This window comes from Chroicocephalus ridibundus, chromosome 1 (genome assembly GCF_963924245.1).
Source record: "Chroicocephalus ridibundus chromosome 1, bChrRid1.1, whole genome shotgun sequence".
Taxonomy (NCBI): domain Eukaryota; kingdom Metazoa; phylum Chordata; class Aves; order Charadriiformes; family Laridae; genus Chroicocephalus; species Chroicocephalus ridibundus.
Window position 1 is genome coordinate 104095278 of NC_086284.1, and position 21697 is coordinate 104116974.

The 21697-nt window shown below is 43.9% G+C and overlaps 1 protein-coding gene across 9 annotated transcripts; it reads left to right on the forward strand.

Annotated features, from left to right (window-relative positions):
* Window positions 1–1786: 1786 nt before the first annotated feature.
* EPCIP (exosomal polycystin 1 interacting protein) lies at window positions 1787–21667 on the forward strand. Of its 9 annotated transcripts, none has more exons than XM_063346524.1 (4): window positions 1787–3666; window positions 11742–11911; window positions 13695–13874; window positions 17050–21667. In XM_063346524.1, exon 4 carries the CDS (start codon window positions 17117–17119, stop codon window positions 17789–17791), a length of 675 nt encoding a protein of 224 aa, XP_063202594.1. In that variant the 5' UTR covers window positions 1787–3666; window positions 11742–11911; window positions 13695–13874; window positions 17050–17116; the 3' UTR covers window positions 17792–21667. The 9 variants fall into 9 exon arrangements, with proteins under 9 accessions (XP_063202594.1, XP_063202586.1, XP_063202579.1 ...); XM_063346473.1 differs by having other exon boundaries at window positions 1788–3666; window positions 17047–21667; XM_063346490.1 differs by lacking the exon at window positions 1787–3666 and adding an exon at window positions 11218–11277 and having other exon boundaries at window positions 17047–21667.
* Window positions 21668–21697: the final 30 nt, after the last annotated feature.

Here is a 21697-nt window from a genome sequence, read left to right on the forward strand (position 1 = left end):
GCCCAAATGCTTGGGTTTGACAATTAACATTTCCAGAGATGAAGCTATACAGCAACCTGAGGCAAACAAACACTGTGCTGAGCTCAAAGACTGGGGTGAATAATTCAATACCAAACCAAGCAAACTGTAGGGATGAGTCAATATGCTCAAGGGCCAGGCTGTCACTCAGAGGGACCTCAACAGGCTGCAAGAAAGGGTGACAGGAACCTCAAGAAATTTAACGCGGACAACTACCAAATCCTGCACCCGGGAGGGAATAGCCCCTTTCAGTGGTAAGAGCTGGGGACTGCCTGGTTGGGGACAGTTCTTCAGAAAAGGCCCTGGAGGTCTGGGCTGTCAGCAAGCTGAGCATGGGCCAGCGGCTGGCCCCAGCAGCAGAGAGGGCCATCAGCATCCTGGGATGTTTGAACAGGAGCACAGCCAGCAGGTCAAGGGAAAGGATTTTCCCCGTTTACTCAGCATTTGTTAGACTACATCTGGAGTAATGCTTGTAGTTGTGGGATTCGCTGTACAAGAAAGGCATCAATAAACTGGGGCAAGGCTGGGAGAGGGCCACCGGGATGGTCAAGGCTGGAGCACTTGTCCTGTGTGGAGAGGCAGAGGGAATGGGGCTTGTTCAGCCTTGAGAAAAGAAGGCTATGGGGGGACCTAATAGCCACCTCCCCATATCTATTGGGAAGTCATCGAAAAGATAGAAATAGGCTTGCTACTGAGGTGCACAATGGGAAAGCAAGAGACAGTGGGAAATACAGGAGGATGCAACTTGATAGGAGGGAAAAAAATTCTCCAACACTGGAACAGACTCCTGAGCAGTAATGGCTGAAGAGCTGGCGATGCAAAAGCTGGCTCTGTACCTCTTTAGGTGCATAGCTGGGAGTGAAGAAGATAAGCAAACTTTTTAAAAATGTCAAAAATCATATGTGCAGACACAAGTGTGTGAGAGACAAAGGAGTCCTGACCAGAGCTGCCCATTGCTCCCACCTATAATGTGAAGTTGCAATATCAACCCCTGTGCAGGTGATGTCTATTATGCAACTTCTCAGCAGCAAGATGAAATCACTTGTAAGACTGTGGGCCTCATCTTGTTTTTCTTGAACATCGAACTCTTGAGCATTGCAATAAAAAACTTCTTTAGAAATCACTAGAGTAGAAAAAAAACTATTTCATAGTTAACATGAGTGGCATGCACATTTTGTAGTGTATATGAAAGCAACAAACAAAAACTATGAGAAAAATCCAATAACCTTCAATAAACTGTGTTTTTATAATTGACAGCATCTTATATGTTCACAGCGAGGTCCTTCAACGGAAGGATCTTTTTTTGTCTTGTGCCACAACATGGCAGTAGCAACATAAACAAGCAATGTGGTGTGTCAAGGTGGAAGAGAGAGAAGCTGGCAGTAACTCAACTTCAAATTCTCTCTCCATTTGCCCCAGGGACAACTCAGGAAGGATGACCCAGCCTTAACAACCTATCATTTTCTTCTACTTTGCTTGTGCCAGATGATAATATCTTGCAAGAAAAGATTACAGTCGGGTTAAGGGAAGGCTCTTCATTGGTTTACCCTTTTCTCATGTTTTGTACTGTTGAATGACGAGGGCAAATAATGCTCTTTTTGAGGATGTTCATTCAGAGTTCCTCCAAACCTGTTGGTTCCTTGGAGTGGATGTGCATGCAGGTGACGAAACCAGGTTCACTCAGTTTCTATAGCTGGGCTATTGAGCTGGCTGCCAGCCAGACCCTTTCTTAAATTACTTGACAACACCCAGTGGACCAAAGGAAGACTGAAATTACCAGAAACAAAGGCACTTTATGCTAGCCCTAAAGGAAAACATAAAGCTAAAGATGGTTTGAAGCAAAGAGAGAATGAAGGTCTTCCCATATTAGATGCATCCAAGAAGGGCAAAATAGGTTTAAAGTGGAGTTTATCGTGAAATACAACAGACCGTGTGATAAGTGTACACAGTCAAATTTGCCACTACCGTACAAGTGATATAAGTAAGGCAAAGTGTCTCTTATTGTGTATCATTAACAACAGAGAAGAACTCCAGTGAACAGATCCTATACGCTCCTCATATTTGCCTGATGCCCAGCCCATGCCTTTATTACAAAACAGGGTTCCCCCGAACAGGAGCTATTGGGCATCTCCGTCAGGAGCTGAATGGGTATCTTGTGAATTCAAGCATCTGAACGGACTTCTGATGGGCAGAGAGCAAAATAGTGCTCTTTCAATTCTGAATAGGGGTGAGAGGGGACTGAAGTTTCTCACGCACCAGCTCTTCCAGGAAAAAAAAAAAAAAAAGTAAGGACACAAGTCCCAAATTCACAAATCAGACAACTTGCCTGAAATATCGATAGTATAATTGGTTGGATTGTTTTCCTTTACATTTGCATACGCAATACAACTCATAAAGGAGTAAGGTAGGACTTGAATCACAGCAACATTTTAGTGTCTGACTTCTGTTGGTTCAGTGATGATAAAATGCCCAAATACTTCTCTGGGTTGGACATAAATGACACTCTAATTCCTGGATTTGGCAAAATGCCCTTACTGAGGTAACAGCACTGGCAGTTCCCAGAGGGCTCTTGGGCATGTAAAGGCCAGGCGTTGTTTTTGGAAAAGCAGCAAATACCTTTTCATTTGAATCACAGCAATTCTTACTTTTCATTCCCTGCAGGTGCCCTGCCAGAATACCTTTGCCCCCAAAGCATGTTGCATCATCGTTTTTTAGGATGCTCTTACTACTGCATTTCTGTGTGAAGCCGCTTATGACTGGCCTGTCGTTACAAATAGTCCCGCTGGTTATTCAGGCTAGTTAGTACCAGGCTAGCTGTAGAGATCCTAGCTTTTGGTAAGTATTCTTCTGTGGCAACAGCATTGTAAAACATGCCACAAAGATGATGTTTTCCATGCCAGATCACAGAGAAGCACCCACAGCGTTTGAGGCATGGCTGAGAGCTGCATTGCTCTCAAACTCTGCTAAGGTTGAGCCTGTGTTTGAGCCTCTGCTAGGCTGTGAAATGAAAATTTCCAGTTACTCTTCCCAGTTGGGCGAGTAGGCTCTCAAACAGGACCTGGGTTTTTTGTTTTAAACCTACACACAAAGCCCCCGGAAAGCGGGCAGAGCAGAATCCACCCCATGGGGATGGTCACAAGGCTCCCCAAATGGAGGGCCAGTGCGGTGCCAGGAGGGGAGCACAGCACGCTGGAGGTCCCATCTCCCTCCCTACGCCCCAAGCTGGCCATCCCCCTGCGAACACGGGCCACCAGCTCCCACCGCTCAGCTACACCCCAGCTTCCCTCCTAGAGCAAGCAGGGAGGCTGTTGGTCACCTCTGAGTGTTTCCAGGCGAGCTCTCTGTGTCTGACGGCGCACCCGGCGGCTTGGGAGCAATGGTAATAAAGACAGGTAGGGAGATCCTGCCGCCGTGGCGTTAATGATCTGGGGTAGACCTTGGACCGCTCTCCCGGTTGTCAGGGGAACAGCATGGGTTGCCGGCCTGTGAAGACATAAAAGAGCAGCAGCGGGTGGGAGAGGAGGCACTGCCGGCTGCCCCACAAGCTGACCCCGCTCCCAGCCGCAGCCGAGCATCCCGGACTCCGCAAGCTCGGCCAGGCGAGAAGCCAGGCAGTGACAAACCCATCCGCCGGCATCCGGAGAAAGAGTAAGTCGCTGTCTTTGTTTCGGCTCTGGAAGAGGTAGGGTAAATAACCAAAGTACGTTTAATAGCTGGTATTTTTATTAATAAGACTGTTTCTCTTCCAGCATAATTATTTCCTTGCCATTAACTCTGTTCCTGGCAGGTGTTTTGTTTCAGATTTGTTGTTTTGTAATCACGGTGAAATAACAGGTTCTGCAAAGTTTGTCTTTCATATGTTGCAATTGTTTATACGCTGTATCTGCATGCCTTAGGTAATAATTAACAGCTCTATGAATAATAACCACAAAGCACGGTGGAATGATTCTGCTCCTTGTTGCAAATACTTCTTTAGGCAAATCTTTAAAGGTGACAGAAGTGTTGGTGGGAATTATTCCAGCTGACAGGAGTTGAGTCATTTTATTAAGTTAAAACTGCCTTGAGAAGAGCAGTGGAAGAGGAGGATGAGGGAAGGAGCAGCTAGGACCTGTGTTTTATTCTGCCATTTAATTTACCTGTGTTTTGTTTTGCCATTTAATCTGCAAATCAAGTCAGTGATACAGGAAGGACACAACAAAGTAAATATACCATCTCTCTATAGCTCTGGAGTCTCAATGGCAATGACAACCCGGTGAATGAACGGGAGCCAAGATACCCGGCACCAGGAGGCCCTACTCCAGAGTTTCAGTCTCCAGCTGCTTAGTCACCATTAACATTTCATAACAGCTTTCTACCCTGCAGCTTTCTCCTCTCACATCTTTATTTTTTCTTAGTTTAGGATTTGAACAATAGAAAACAAAGTATCGAAGTACGCTTTTTACACCATTTTCATTCATGAAGTAAGCATTATGTTTTGGGCTTGGCAGATCTTTAATTTGGTGTAATGCTTAACTTCAACTTTTATCCCGGTCAGGCTAGGAAGAGCACTGGGAAATAATAACAAAAAGTTGCAGTCAAGCTTTCTTTCCTGAAGTACACTCAGTGTAAGAACCCTTGCTCCAGGGAGTAGTTGGTTTGATGTTAAAAAAATGAGAATTTTAAAAAGTGGCTTTAAAATTAATTTTAGTACCTCAGTGTTCAAGTACTCAGCTTGAGCCACCCAGGATAACTCTGGTTTTCAGGCAGTGCTGACCACCCGTCCTCAGGACACCTGATTTCCCAGAAGGGGTCCCTTCCTGAGGACAGATGAATAAAGAGGGACTTGATTGCACATACCTTACAATTATTGTTGTATGAAAATGTGATGCACTCGTGCATCCGTGACCATACAAATTCAGGCTTTATGCATGTATATACTTTTTTTTTTTCAATACTGAGACTTTAAATCACAGGAAGCACAACCCCCCTAACACTGTAGCTTACATACATTCAGTGCACTCAGAGTCAGCAGCAGTACTGGAGGAAGTTTTATTTGCTGAGGCTTCTCTTTTACAAAAATAAATAAAATTAGCCTATTGGAAGGAAAAAGGCTAGATTGTTCAAGAAGCGAACAAGGAACTTATTGAAAAGTACTAATCTATAATTTAGAGTAGAAGTAAGATCTCTTCACAGTGTAACACATAACTGTATACTCTGGGCTTTCTCTTTAACAGAAAGGCAGGGCGTGATTTTGGATTCCTGACACCTTTTTGGTACAGGGTGCACTTATAAGCATCAGGACAAGAGTTCAAGCTGCTAGCACCTCTGTTGTTTGAAAGCTGCAGAAGGCACTGCAGGGAAATATCCAGCAGTCAACAGTCTGGAAGAGCTGCCTGGTTAGATATCAACAGGAAGAAACTTATATTTCTGTAATGCCTTCCCTCTGAGACTCTTAAAGGGCTTCATAAGCACTGAATAGAAAACTGAGACTTGTAGTCCTAGGCTGTACTAGCAGGCAGGATGGAGACACACTGCCATAAGGCACTGCTAGAAATAAAATTCTGATTTTCCATTGTATTAGGTCAGATTTATACCACGGATTTCAATCCAGTTGCACAGGTGTAATGAAAAATCCTGCCTATGTTGCTCGAGTGGGTAAGGTGTGTTTGAGCTGCTTTGTAAAGCTGTTGCAGGACAGTGCTCTTCTGAGTTGGTAGAGCTTTATACCGCTTTCGTCTCACTTTTCATTTGTGTAAATGCTTATCCTGATGCAATTTAAAGGTGAATACCCAGATCAGTGTGTGTCAGCCTTCCCAGACAGCATGTACTGTGCCCACCTCCAAGCTGGAATAGCTCCAGACCTGTTTTGGCAGAGCAAATCCTGCCACTCATCTTGGTCCCCCGCTCTTTATTAGGAAAAGCACAGACTGCATGTGTGAAGCAGGGCATGGAAATGAAGGCCTTACACATCCATCCTTTCTGCTCTCTCAGGGTTGGGAATAATCAGGCTGTGACCTGCCGAGGGTGACCTTCATCCATGGGGAAAAGGGAGGTACCACCACTCCCAATCCTTTGGGAGGACAGGACTTCTTCCTTTCCTTTGAGTTTTCTCCTATTAATCTGCCTCCCTGCAGTTACATGTCACAATCTTCCCTGCGGTAACATTTGCCCCCAGTATGGACAGAAGTTTTGCATGGGATAGACAGGATTGATGATTTTGCAGACGTGTTTTTAGATGAATTGTCCGTCCCGGAGCCTGTGTATACCTGAATACCAAAATACCCATACGGGAACATTTTCAAGGGTCTGTGTGTTGTTCAAGTTCAATGAAACAGAGTTGCCTATTTTACCTTGCATTTTTATCATTGCTGGGAAGGAATTTGTTCCGCTACACTTGACGGCACCACCGCTACAGCACTGGCGGCTCAGCCAAATGACAGCAGCCCAGGCTTTTGCAGCACAATCAAAGGCAAATAAAATTTTCAAATTATTGACAACAAGCATGGATCACACTGCAGCCTGGAAGTCTGTAGAACAGCAGCTTTTATCACAGAAGTTATTTTCCTACCTTTATCTGTGGAGTAACTAAATATATACGGCAATTGTTTAAACAAAGAGACGGAAAAAAAATACCTCTCTTACTGCCATCAGCCCGCTTAGGGAACTCCTGAAAATCCCACAGAGTAAAAAAGGTCAAATCTAGCACTTTGTTTCCCTCAAGGCTTGAGCCTCCCTGGGGCTTTCTGGTCAGATAACGTAGCTGTTTTGCAGCGAAGAGTCAGATTAGACTTATTATGGGACTGACTCTTTTTATTTTACATAGCCCTTTACATTTTCCTGTAATCTCGTATTTTAACACCTGCTTAGTTCAGTAGATGTTAAAAGCTAACCTCACCCTTCCTCATGTGCATGCCGCTCTGCAAACCAGAGGTGTTATTTTTTTCAGTTACAATTTAACAATAAAAGGTGTGTGTTTTTTTCCCAGAAGATCCGATAGGCTTTCAAGCAAATTGTTAGTATTATCTTTGAGGGGAAAAAAAAAAAAAGGGGAAAAAAGAAAACAAAAAGGAAGATTTCACTTTACTCTTTCAAATGCCAAAGGAATTGCACTTCAAAAACCTCCAGTTAGTCAGGATGCGTGCACAGCACAGCCACCCAACGGCAGCCCTGTGCAGCCTTTAAAAACCCCTTTTTCAACAAAGATTTTACAGGTTAGACTGGTATTAAATACAATTGAAAGACTACACAGATGAAGGCAAGCCTGGGGCGTGCTTTGCTCCTTAGAGTGATGGGAGCTTGTCTGGGCTCCTCTTCCCCTGCCTCCCTTTTGAGGTCTCTGCACGATGGGTGAGTAACGCATCGGTCCCGCTGAGGCCAGCCCAGTTAAGCTGCTGCACCCACCTCCTTCCTCCCACCTTCATGCCAAAATGCAATGTATTTTTTTTTACATATCCCTCTTTCCCTCCCTCCCATACCTGCATGGAAACAGGAAAAGAAAGAGGCAGTCTTCGTAGTTCTTCCAAATGCTTTTGGTCCAGCCTTTCATGCTATTTTGGTCTAAATTGGGTGGTTTTGGTATTCATCCTGTGTACATTACTCAAGCTGCACAAGATTATATGGATTTAAGCTGCTCTTTGCTTAATACAGCACTTTCACATAGGCACATGTTAACACAAGTGATCAATGAGGGGTTTTAATTAGGTTTTTTTCTGAATAGAGAATGGAAGAAAGCACCCTGTGAAGAAATTAATTGTATAGGCTTGGGACTTCCATTGAATAGGATTAACTTTCCTTGAGACAGTAGCATTCTCACACAACAGTCAAAGGCTTTTTATTGCTTTTTTGCAGTTTTCTTAATACACAGATCTGCAATTAGCAAAAAAAAAGAAAATAAAAAATAGTGATCAAAGCAAATTCAGAAACCTGAAATGACACTATTACTAAATAAGCATTGAAAATCTCCTTTAGCTATCAAAACCTGCAAAGAAAAAGGAGTGGGGACAGAATCTTGTGCTAGAAAACTTTTGGGATAACATGTAATAAAACAGGGGTTTCAATGCAGGAAAGAGGACACACATCTGAAAACACGCATGGCTGAAGCAATCAAACTGCAATCATTTTCTGCTGGTATCTATGTCTAGTCCAATTTTCACTTGAAAGGTCCCCCACTTAGGACAAAAATGAGCAAATGATTTGCCAGATTCATATCACTCAAAAATGTTTTTTCAGAAGCAGGTTATTGCTACCGGCAGCAAGTAAGATTTCCCTAAAATCATTAGGATTTTTGTTTGCTGCTAAGCAGGCAATGCAGCTGCTTCTTCTCCCTATCAGAGATCGCAGCTCCAAAGCGGTGGCTGCCTTCCCTCCTCCCCAGGCCAGCACTGCAGGCTGGAGGGACTGGAGGGGCTGGAGGGACTCCGAAGCAGCTGTTGGCATCTTGGTTTTCTCCAGTTTTTGCATGGAAGGAACAGCTCAATACTTAACAACGAATATTGGATCAGGTATAAACCACACAAATTAGGAGCCAAAGAAGCAGAATGGGTGTCCCTTCTAGAGAAATGTTGTTCCTTTTCTTTTACTTTCTGTCAAGACATGCTTGTAAAGTTAGCAAAAAAACCCTGCCCCAGGACCTTAGTTTTGTACTCTCTCTGTATGTTCTGCCCTATTAAAGAGCTTCTGGTTAGTCTCGCCTTCGTCCCTGGGAAGGTAATGGAGCGACTCGTTCTGGATGTCATATCCAAGCATGTTCAGGAGCAGGAAGTTATTGGAAGTGGTCAACATGGATTTACCAAGGGTAAATCATGCTTGACCAACCTCATAGCCTTCTATGATGTTATAACTTGTTGGCTGGATGAGGGCAGAGCAGCAGATGTCATCTACTTTGACTTCAGCAAGGCTTTTGACACTGTCTCTCATAACATCCTCCTTAGGAAACTGAGAAAGCGTGGACTAGACGAGGGGACAGTGAGGTGGATTGAGAGCTGGCTGTGTGACAGGACTCAGAGGGTTGTGATTAATGGAGCAGGGTCGAGTTGGAGGCCTGTAACCAGTGGTGTCCCCCAGGGGTCAATACTTGGACCAGTATTGTTTAACATTTTCATCAACGACTTGGATGAGGGGACAGAGTATATCCTCAGCAAGTTTGCTGATGATACCAAACTGGGTGGGGTGGCTGACACCCCAGAGGGCCGTGCTGCCATCCAGTGTGACCTAGACAGGCTGGAGAGCTGGGCAGAGAAGAACCTAATGAGGTTCAACAAGGACAAGTGTAGGGTCCTGCACCTGGGGAGGAAGAATGTCAGGCACCAATACGGGTTAGGGGTGGACCTGCTGGAAAGCAGCTCTGAAGAAAAGGATTTGCGGATCCTGCTAGACAGCAAACTATCCCTGAGCAAGCAATGTGCCCTTGTTGCCAAGAAGGCCAATGGAATTCTGGGCTGCATAGGGAAGAGTGTGGCCAGCAGGTCAAGGGAGGTCATTCTCCCCCTCTACTCTGCACTGGTGAGGCCACAACTGGAATACTGCATCCAGTTCTGGGCTCCTCAGTTCAAGAGAGACAGGGAACTACTGGAGAGAGTCCAGCATAGGGCAACAAATATGATTGAGGGATTGGAGCATCTCCCTTACGAGGAAAGGCTGAGAGAGCTGGGACTCTTTAGCCTGGAGAAGAGAAGGCTGAGGGGGGACCTTATTAATGTTTACAAGTATCTAAAGGGTGGGTTTAAGGAGGATGGAGCCAGACTCTTTTCAGTGGTTCCCAGTAACAGGATGAGAGGTAACAGGCACAAGCTGGAACATAGGAAGTTCCGATCAAATATGAGAAAACACTTCTTTACGGTGAGGGTGACAGAGCACTGGAACAGGCTGCCCAGGGAGGTTGTGGAGTCCCCTTCTCTGGAGACTTTCAAGACCCGCCTGGATGCAGCCCTGAGTAATGTGCTCTGGGCAATCCTGCTGTAGCAGGGGAGTTGGACTAGAGATCTCTAGAGGTCCCTTCCAACTCTGAAAATTCTGTGATTCCTGATTTGCTGAGGAAGGCTTCCTCCTCCTCCCTTCTCCTTCATTCCTCCATCCCTCCATCTGGGCTGCACTTGACTCTCCTCCACCCAGCCCCTTCTCACCACCTTTCCCCCTTCTTCTCTCTACAGCTGTGTCCTTCATGCACAGCTACCTCCTTGTTCCACCATACAGGCTGCTGGGATTTCCTCCTCATCCACCTGCATCTGCTGAGTCTGTGCTCTGGGGTTTAGGTGCTGTGTCCAGGTACTCCTAGACATGCTTTACTATAGATTTATTTAGTTGTTATGGAATTGCTCTTCGTGCTTAGAGCTGATGTTTCTTCCCTGTTCTCCAAGTATTCAGCTAAACAGGTCTGGTTATAACAGAAAGCTCTCCAATTTGGGGTGAAGCAAGAGCTTCCCCTCAGTGTCAAGGAAGATTTTCTACAGGAGTCTATAAGGAAAACTGGGTGGTTGCTTTGGACTTCAGACAGCTTAAATGCCACGTGAAAATCAAGATGATACCAATCATCAAAGTCTTCTTGATGATTAACATCTTCAGGCCAGTTAAGAATCTCTGGATCTTGAACGTATCTCACTTCCACCTCCCCATTTCCCAGAAAGCCCTTGCAGTGGCAGAGTTTCTATCAGTATGCTTTTTGTAATGGCTGAATCTTTGCCTTCTGATACCTGAACTGAGGTATCTCTTCAATTCATAAAAACCAAAATCCACACTTCAAAACCATTCCAAGGTGTTTTAATGCTGTAATTGGCAGGTAACCACTGGAAAAACACTGTCAGCTGCTTGGAGGAGAACTGGAACAACTCTCAGTAATTCCCATGGGGTAGGGGTACTCTACCACTGCTCAGTGAAGTCGGGTGACTGCTTACCCAGGCATAAGAAAAAACAGGCATAAGGAAAGACCTCTGGGGCAACACAGTCTAATTGCTATTCAAGGCACTGAGCCGTTCTCATACACTTATTTAATTTTCCACTTCATTCTCAAACATTAAATGCTTACCACATTGTGACTCTGGACAGCAAGGTGGTGTGGGGGGCATGACCCAGCAGCTATTTAGCTACTAGCTTTACTCGCCCTTGTTTTTTTCACTTCTAATTGTGTTTCCAAAACCGGACTATGTCAAGATGGAAAGGGAAGGAAAGAAGACTTTATCTCCGGTTTACCGGTGGATTTGTTGAAGGTTGCAGCTGTAACAAAAACTGACCAGTAGCTGACAAAAGGAAAAGTTGCAATCACAGTGCATAATTTCAAAACACTGTGTAAGTGTTAGCTGACTGTATAAGACCAACTTAGAAAAAGTATCAGTGCAGTTGGGTGAAGGGCATGTTATTATATCCTACTTAGGCCTCATTTGAAACATGGTTGGTTGGGATGTTGTTAGGAATAATACCATCATGAAGAGACCGTGTTGTTGGAATCAACCATCATCTGTTTGGACTAATTAGTTCTTTGCTGCATTGGACAAAGAGATGACCCCAAAGTGATATTACCTCTGCGGGAGGTCATCTTGCAGCCTGGTAGAGCTCTAGATTCTTTTACTCAAAAGTTCAAACCAAACCTTCAGCAACAGCACAAGACTCCCACAGCGCATACCATGTTTAGGCTACAGAGCCATTCTGTGTTTTAATCAAAATGTATTTGTTAATCAGCTCACTGCAACTGGTTAATGAACAAGTTCAATCATTTCTGATATGAAAATGTATTACCATTTTTATTACTGCAGACACTTTCAAGGACTGATGAACATTGGGTATAAGCTTGGACAAGAACAACTGTCTAAAACAGCTGAATTGAGCAATTATATGGAAGTAAAATGCAGACCAGCTCCTACTTAGCTTGAGCTTCTGTAGACAATGGAGTTACTCTTTGCACCAGAACCATACACAAAGGCAGGTAGGTTTTGGTTACCCATCTGTGAGGGAAGAGCTAATTTGCCAAGTTCAGATTTGAAATACCATTCGCGTTTCTTGAGTTCAGCAATCTTCTAGTATAAACTGGGAAGCTGAAAAATGCTTACATTATTTTTATAGGACTGCCATACCTGCTATGCTATGTTATGCAAGGAAATATCAAATGGCTTACGGAAACAAATTGTAAAATCCATTATGTCAGGTGGATGAATCTTTAAAAAGCCATAGATTTTTAAAGTTTTAAGTAGAAACAACACCCATAGCTGTTTTCTTCATAGCTGTATGACAAGCCTCCTTTTGCCAAAGTTGGTAGCATAGTACACGAGTAAGACATAGACTAAATCTGTTGGGTTGTTTTATCACTGAAATGCTGTCTCCTAGCCATGATCAAGGAAGAAGGCTGCAGAACTAGTTGTACACATGCATATTAAATGCATATGATAAGACTGTTGCTTAGTCTCTGAATATGTACTGAGCACATTGGAAGCCTTGATTTGAAAATTAGGGAAGAAAAGGCGCCATACCCACCAATATTCCCTAGAAAACTGTATGGAAATTTGTAACATTTAGCACGATCTGACGAATTCTTTGGGTTTCTATAGGTTATATATAAAAATATTTTAGTGAGCTCAATGGATAAACTATCTCTGTTAAGGGGAGTGGGTAATCCTCAGAGAGGGAGCATGGTGGAAAGATGTATCCCACAGCCCAAATTCTCCAGTTTTATGAAGATGATCCGTCATTCTTTGTAAATTTGGAGATGATGGAGAACAGAGACCCAGATTAGGCATGAGAATCACCCCATATTTTCTTTAACTTAATGGCAGTATTACAACAAAGGGCTTTTGTGTATCTCCAAGAGCCCTACTGAAGGCATCTTTGCATTACAAGCAATCCAAAACATAAAGAATATCTGCGAAGGAGGAAGATTTTTTAAAATAACTCTGTTAGCTTTTGCAACTTCAAAAGCACTTCCTGAGAGACAAAAGGTTTATTCTTTGCGTAGCTCACCATGACATCAACACACCAAGTTAAAAAAACACCAACATTAACAAATCTGTGTTTCAGTCCTTTCAATGATTAAACTCAGATCACCTCAACCATTTTGCTTCATAATAACAAGACGTCATCCTGCAGGTACATATATTCAGGCCCTGGCCCTGTTTTGCAGACCCATGCTTGTCTTTGATCCTCTTTCTTTTCCCCAGATCTTTTACCCTGGCAAAGTCCTGTCCCTCAACTGCCACGTCTGTGACTATTGCTTCACATTCTTATCTTCCTTACTGAAACTCAGACTGTTTTGAGCCAGAGACAGAGCTAGAGAAGACAAGCTAAAGACCTCTCCCCAGACTTTTAGTGCAAAGAACCTCTTGCTAAATTGTGACCCCCTCCCTCCTAACAGTGCCTTGACAGCACTAATAATTCAAAAAGATACAATTCAGAGTCATCAAATTAGTGTGGTTAAGTTTTATCTATGATTTACCTCGCTTCTTCCTTGCAAGGCAGCTCCCCCCACCCCTAAAATTTGAAGCCAGCTTTTTCCCAAGCCTTAACCAGTGCAAACAGAAAAATAATTTGATTAAGAGCCACATAATGCACATTTTTCTGTAGATAATTGGTAGCTTAAGTAAAGGTGCATTGCAGATGACTTGGACATTTCATGGACAATATGCAACATATATTTCGCTGTTTGCATACCACTCACCAAAGCCACACAGAAACAAAATACCGAGAATGGAACTGATAGGAATGTTTCTGCCTTGCAGTGAGAAGAAGACGATAGCAAGTATTTCTGGAGATAACATTTCCTGGAATGCCAAGATTTAGGATTTTGTTTGTATTTTGATGGACGAAGCCCAAATGCTATCAGCTAAGCTAAACTTGAAAGAGAATTTTCTTTGGTTGGCTGCAAGACAGTAGAGAACTAAAGGATCTCCGCTCTTCAGGTACTGAAAAAAAAATATGAAAGGGAATCAAGAGTTAAAACTAATGAGGATGCATCGAAGTATATTATTCTAATGTTTTATGACTATTAAGTCTCACATGTTATATGGAAAAAGCAGTATCACCCCTTTTGACGCAGGTGGGAGTCTGAAATGCAGAAGTTCTGAGTCTTCAATTAAAATCTCTTTTACTTAGTTCAAACTCATATTGTTAACATCATCTAGGAATTCTTCTTGCAAATATTACCTCCAAAACAGATAAATCCAAATAATTTCACTGAGTTGTGAAATAGAGGTGATATTACAGGTTTCTGATTCATCACAACTGTTAGCCATGGTTAAGGGCTGAGAAAACAAGCACAGCGTGGAGGTTTAGTAATAGGATTTTCATTGTGATGCATGATTAGATGCTTAGATACTGGAGACCAAATTAATCTAGCAGTAACAACACCAGAACAACTACAGCTTGGATGAGTCTGACCTTTGAAGTTAAACATTAGCTAACAGTTGGACTGGTATTTCTGGTATGTTCCACAACATGGCTTAAATATTTGATTTAAGCATTACAATGTCTGTATCCTCCATTTAGGAAAGCAACATAGTAAATTGAGGGAGTACCTACAGAATTAAATCACGTTTGAGTCAGTTTGCATGCATTTACACTATTTATTTGCATGCATTCTTATAGGTCTTATATATGACCATAATCTGTCAGACCACAGATCCATCTAGTCAAGTAGCCATCTCCATGTGCAGCCGTAAGAAGGTGCGTAGGGGAGATTTCGCATAGGACAAGAACATGTGATACTTCCTGCTATAACTTTCTTTGCATCCAACTATTTTCAGCACAGGGCCTTCTGTAGCCAGGTGTGGCGCCTGTGTACATGATAACTGCCATGGACATCTCCTCACTGAACTTATCCAGTCCTGCTCTGAATTTGTGAAAACTTTTTGCACCCTCCACATGCTTTGCTAAGGACCAACGAGTCAGCTGTGACCCTCCTGGTTTTATTTGAGAAAAATAGTCTTGCTCTTGTTCTTGGAAAAACTGATTTTTACCCACCATCTCCATGTTATTAGTGCTGTTCTAGATCACCACCATATCCTGCCTCAACTGTGTCTTCCCACCTAGACTCCTACCTTTCCTAGTCCCACCTTACTTAAAGGAAGCCCTCCATCTCTCACCACTCTTGTTGCTCTTCTCTGAACTTCAGTCCTGTGATATCCTTTCTGAAATGGTGAGATCTGACCTGCACACAACAGGCAAGTGTCATCAAACAAGTGATTTATGCAGTAGCTCAACGGCACTGTCTCCTTTTTTCCATCATTTTCCTATTACATCTTAACAACTTAATTACTTTTCGACTGCTGTTAAGCAACGAGCTGATGTTTTCATGCAACTGTCTATCACAAGCTAAACATCTAATTCCTGGAAAAGATCTGGTGGTAATGTCTGGCCCAGAGTCCACCATTTCTTAGGTGCAGATTTTTCTCCCATGTTCACGTAACTCCCCTTTTTTATCCTTTTCCCATGGATGGCAAAGTCCTGGTCATTTACAAACCATCACAGTTTCTACAGATTCACTGACAAGAGACTGAATTTCAAAGCAAAAAGGCAGACTAGAGTACTATATCCTCTATAAGTGAGAAATATGGGAAGCGGGACACAAACTATTCTGTTAAGATGCAGTTTTGGGGTTGTTTTTTTTTAAATTTAGTATTAGTCAAAGGACATTGTCACTTGAATTTTCAGCAGGAACTGAGCTTAAAACATTTAGATCTAAATCACATACCTGGTAAGCTACCAGGCATATGATAGTGCTAATGATTACGAGAACCTTAGTGTGCTCCTAAAGACTCTTCCCTTTAATTGTCTGTTAAATGACCATGAAGTTTATAGCAGAGGACCCCACTGTCTAATGATGGAAGACTGACTGAATAACAGACAAAAACAAATTTTGTTTTTATTATTTTGCTTTTTATCTGGTATGTTTCTCCAAAACTGCAGTTGTATTGCCATGTTTTCTGAGGTGCTGGAGACATGCATCAATCTTTTCACATACCAAGGACCAAATTCTGCCCACTGCATGCCCTACTGCTGCCTTCACTAGGACCTGACACCTTTTGTCAAAATTTGGCTCTAGTGTCTCTTGGTGCTTCAAAACAATTACAATCAAATCAGACAAACTTTCCAACACCTTCTAATTTGTGTTGAGAAATTACATTCTGCATCGTTGCTTGTACCATCACCCAATAATATGCCAGGAGAACCCAGAAGCTCCTGCTAAGATCCAGCCCTGCTCTGAAAACCAAAGGGCTGGTAGCTGAGAATCCAAAAGTCCCCACCAAACATGCTCCCAGCCATTTGAGGTGGAGCATGGCTGGGATGGAAACTCGCTCCATTGTCATATGCGTGCATGGAGGTGCTACTTTGCTTTGCCAGGTTAAATGAAGAGAGGAAGAGCAACCACCAAAGCCAGGATCTAACCTATGCTAGTTGCTATGCAGAGACACAGTGAGAGATGGTCCTTAGTCCCCAAAACTTACAGGCTAAGGCTGGAGCAGATGTAGCTTCATATGGATCAAAAGCAGGTTTTATTGGCATACCGCATAGCTCAGGATATGTACTGCATCTAGCAGTGCTTCTGCCCTTAGCCACCCTTTCTTTCCCTTTGCCCAGTATATCCCACACGCAGTTTAAAGGGAAGGTTATCACAACCCTTACTTAGTGATTCAGGTGTAAAACAAAACGCTTGTCTTTAGCCCTTCTCAGATTGCCTCACTTGGTGAAGTGGAGAACAGGGTCATTTGTCACCCCTATCTGTTGGAAAGCGGACAAAGAGAAAGCAGAAAGGAGAAATGAGCAGGAGGAGTCCTGCCCTTACCTTCACAGTGGGCAGGCTGAGGAGCTGCCTGGCTAGAGAAGAGGGTGTCCAAGCTGCCCCATAGGCAGATGAAACCATGTAGAGCAAAAGAGGAGTGAAAGAAGAATCCCAAACATGGATCACAATTCATTTTTCTTAATCAATGTAGCTGTGCTTCCCCTCTAACGCAGAGCAACCTGCAAAACTGCAATATGGTTCTGAATAGATGAGACAGATAACGAGTGGGAAAAGCAAAGTAATATGAACCGTTAAGTGGTCTTTAGTATAATAAAGAATTTGTTTTTCCTCAGTAGGTAAAGCCAAGTGATATAATTCACTGAGTAAAAGGAGGAGACACTTGGCAGCTTGGCACCAGTACTAATGAAGCCAATACCCTTCTCTGCTTTCTCCTTTTGGCTGGCTCTCATTTTGGCCGGCTTCCTTGGCATACACATCACTGGCAGTTTTGTGAGAAGTCAGAAGAACCACACGCTAATTTTCACCAAGGAAAACACAATTCGCAACTGCAGCTGCTCGGCGGATATCCGTGATTGTGATTACTGCCTGGCAAACTTGATGTGCAATTGCAAAACGGTGTTGCCTTCTACCATGGAAAAAACTACCTACAATAACCACCTGACCATTTGGTTCACAGACACCTCCCTGCTGGAGATGCTCCTCAACTTCACAAGGGTGTGGGATTTGAAGCTGTCCTTCTGTGGCACCACTCCTCTCCCAACAGAATACTTGGCCATTTGGGGACTTAGAAAGCTCCGGGTAAATAAGGTCAAGGGACGATTTCCAGAGCAGAGCGTAACCATCTCTAGCAGCAGCAACAACGAAAAAGAAGACTCACTTGCACTGCACAACAAAGACAGGCAAATGCTTGCATATATTTCTTTTCTGGATACCTCGCTTTTCAATGGATATTCTTTGCTGAAGTCATACAGTGTGGAAAACGTCTCTAGTATCACGGAGCACTTTCCCAGCCTGTTGTACTCTGATGTTTTCTCAACCCCAGATAACAAGAGCTATGTTGTAACATTCATTTACTGAGTTATTTAACATATTCAGTAGTCGGAGGCACGGCAAACTGCTAAGAGAGAGATGGGACTTCTTTTAAGTCTGTTTGGTTTGGCCAGGAGAAGCTGTTATGGGATGAACAGTTCTGACTGCAATAGCACTCTACAAGGAGGTGCTTAAAGTAAGACAGACTCATCAGACTGATTCAGTAAATGCTTTCTTGAACAAAGAAAATGTGAAACAACTGTTTTAGAAAGCATCAGTACAAATTATTTTTATACATTGTAAGCTAAGAATTGAAATCTGCAGATAAATTTTGTTTCAAGCTTGTGCCTCAGACAGAAAAAGTCATAACCATGTACCGCCAGTTGTAGAAGAACCTGAGCCTCCTGGTGAATCACTCGGGTTAGTGGGCAGCCTGGGAGGTCTCCAGTCCAACCACCTGCCCCAAGCAGGACCACCTCTGGAATCAGACCAGGCAGCTCAGAGTTTTCTGCAGTCGGGTCCTGAAGACCCCCAAGGATGGAACCTGCACAACCTCATTGGGCAACCTGCTCCACTGCCTGCCTGTCCTCATGGGGAAACTTTTTTTCATGTATTAACCCCAGCCTTCCCTTCTCCAGGCTGACCAAACCCAGTTCCCTCACACTTTTCTCACAGCCACATGCGCCAGCCCCTGACCATCTTGGTGGCTCTCCACCAGACCACTTCAGTTGATCCACATCCTTCTTGCACTGGGGGGGCCAAAACTGCATGCAGTACTCCAAATGCAGTCTTGTAAGTGCCGGGACAAGGGGAATAATCTCTTCCCTCCATCTACTGGCTATGTCCCTGCCTATACAGCCCACTGCTGTCAGGTTCAAGGGGTGCGAGGTGGTTACAGGTTACTCAGACTGGGAGTGCTGAGCTGTCCTTGTCCTCTGCTACTCAGTCAGAGCTGGGAACCCTCTGCTCAGGCTGGGTGACGCAGCCTCTTACAAAAGCAGGGACGGGCAATGCAGGCAGCCTCCAACCTAAGCGCAAAGTCAAAGGTGTGTTTGGGGGATGACCAGGAAGCTGTGACCTCTGCCAAGCCACAGCACACATCATGGGAAAGCACTGGGCAAAGAGGCCACCTCACAGGTGAGACACCATACTCACAAACGTGTTTTTTCCCAGGGACAGGCCCGTCTCTTGCACATTGAGTGTGCTGATGACTGCAATTTCCCCAAATGCAGGGAACCTGACTTCATCTTTTGTGATAATCTGCTCATGTTCTCCCCTGTGAGAAAGGAGAAAGACCCCATCCAACGACTCTTGTCTGATAAGGAAAGCAAGGCTTCTGGCAGACATGTCACAAACAATTTTCAGACATGTTGCGGGAGAAAGATTGCCACCCCCACATCGGGACTATTTATATAGCCCAAAGTCTGTTCCTTGCCCATGTCTGCAGGATTTGCATTCTATGAGATACGATTAAGGCCAGGATCCATCCATACAGTACAATAAAGGCTTCGGAACAGCAAGTCCTAGCAGTCTTGCATTGCCAGCAAAGGATTACATGAAATTGGGATAAAATACGTGTACTGAAGGGAACGGCTATCAAGATTCTAAGGAACCAGTGAATTTGCTTCAACAACTTTAAAGAAAGACTTTTTCTATAACTGTAATCAATGACAGATCAGTTTTGCTAGGAAGCAAAACTTAATTTTTCAGCATACTTAAATACATGCACACCTTCTATTACTGTGAGCTTTCCCACTGAAATCAACAATGCAGTAACTATTGAATTAATGGGGTCTATTTGCAATTGCAAATTAACAGATTTAAGCATGTGGATGTTTGAAGGCTAGGGAACTGAACTCAATTTAACTCAACCAGAGAGCTATTAAATCAGCTGCTGCAAAGACGCTGTTTCCTTTGTCAGCATCTTGGCAACAAACTGTAAGCCTCCTCTCCAAATCACAAATATTTCTAATGATACCTCTCACGATTGTGTCACAGGTTACAAAATGGTTAGGAACTGGAGCTGGGCTAACACAGATTGGCAGGGGAGTGCGTGTGTGTGTGCGTGCGCGTTACACGCCTGGAAGGTATTATAGACACAGGCAAATAATTCATATTGTCTGCTCCAATTGTCTGTGCAAAAGTACTAACCTTGCCTTCACAGACTGGCAAGTCACTAATCCTGCACAGCATAGTGTTGTAAAAAAAAAAAATAAAATACAGCTGTCACACACAAATGTATTGATTTCTAAATGTTACCAACCCTCTCTTTAAAATCTGGGAAAATCAAACTGAAATGATCTTCAGCGAATTCACTGAGGCTCTGCTGCCCTCTAGTAAAAAATGTGCTGAATAACACAGTACTTCCACATTGCCAAGACAGCACTGGTTGGCTGCTGCTATCGCTCAAATTTCACACCTGCAGCAGTAACTGAGAATGTATGTATTCTGGCCTTGTTGGGAAGAAACCATGAAATTAATAAATCCATGGGCTTTCTAGCACTGCAAATCACAGTTTTGGTTACTTTTGCCACTGTAGTGTTTTAAATAAGGCTGACGTAAAAGACCTTTTATTTCCATGCCCAAGTAAGCATGGCAGAGATTTTCCTGGAATCAGGCAAGAATTCTCCTCTTGATTACTGCACAGCAGAAATCCACAGCACCGATACTGAAGTGATCTTTTCAACTCTGATGTTCTTTTCTAGCAGATACCAAGAACCTGATTCTCACAATTTCAATTTTATATGTCTTTGCCACATTAAAGTACTGCATTAGAACCTTGCAGAATTTCTTCAGAGCAATGCATACAAAATATATACCACATAGATGGCACATTTTATTAGTTCTGTTGGTGGAACTTTGTTTTGTCTGCATATAAACTACACACAGTTGTACATTAAGCATCACTTTGCAGAAATAATTACGTGATTTTATGAATCTGTTTTAAATCACAGTGTAAGATACTCATGCTTAACCACACTCAAAACCCTACAGTATTTTATATTTACAGCAATTAATATTTACATACACAATGGTTTCATTCTCCACACATCAGGTTCAACCTGTGTTTGTCAGTCTTTAACCTGGACGCATCACTATTGCATATGCCAATGAATGGAAACCGAGCTGGTTTTTTTGCATCAGAAAAAAAATTGAAAGAAGAGCTGAAAATTTACAGTTTTCCTTTCTACTAGTAACTCTGGTGTGTCTTTGGGAAGTCAATACAGACTGAGAACAAGCACAAAAGTAATGCGATGCTTTCTATGGGAGATCTTGCCACAGTGAGAGGCTGCAGGAGACCAGCCAGGCCCCCTGCACGTCCTCCTGGGCAGACTACCAACATGGCTGGCAAAGCCGGGCTGCAAGGGAGTCTGGTCCTCCTGATATGGCGGGAAGGCTGGAAAGAGGTCCTTCCAGCTCCCAATACTTGTACCTGGAAAGACTGTCTTTAAAAAGGCCACCAAACTAGCAGTTTTTCTTTCAGTCAACACAACAGACACTAAGACCGGCTCGACTGACTTCTCAGGATGCTCCCAGCCTAAACCGAACCCCGCAGATGCCACATGAAAGACGCCACCGTTTATCACTAGCGAAGAGGACAACCACGTTACCTCCCCCCCTCTACGCCAGAAGCCAAGATTTCCTCAGCGAGGGCGCGGGGTCTTTCCCGCAGAGGCTGTGCTGAGCCGGGGAGCGAGACCCGGCTGAGGCGACCACCCTGGCCGCTGCCTGTGGAAAACAAGACCCCAGCGGCGGAGGTGGGGAGGCGGAAGCTCGGCACCCCCCTTTACCCCGTGTGGCACGACATCACCCGCTCTCCCGCCATGGCGCACTCCCCCAGGGGCCGCGCACACCACCTCCTCCCGCCCCGCTCCCCGTCTCGACACAAGATGGCGGCAGCGGCGGCCGCTGGGAAAGGAAGGGGAGGGGGAGGCGGGCGGCGCGGCGGGCCGC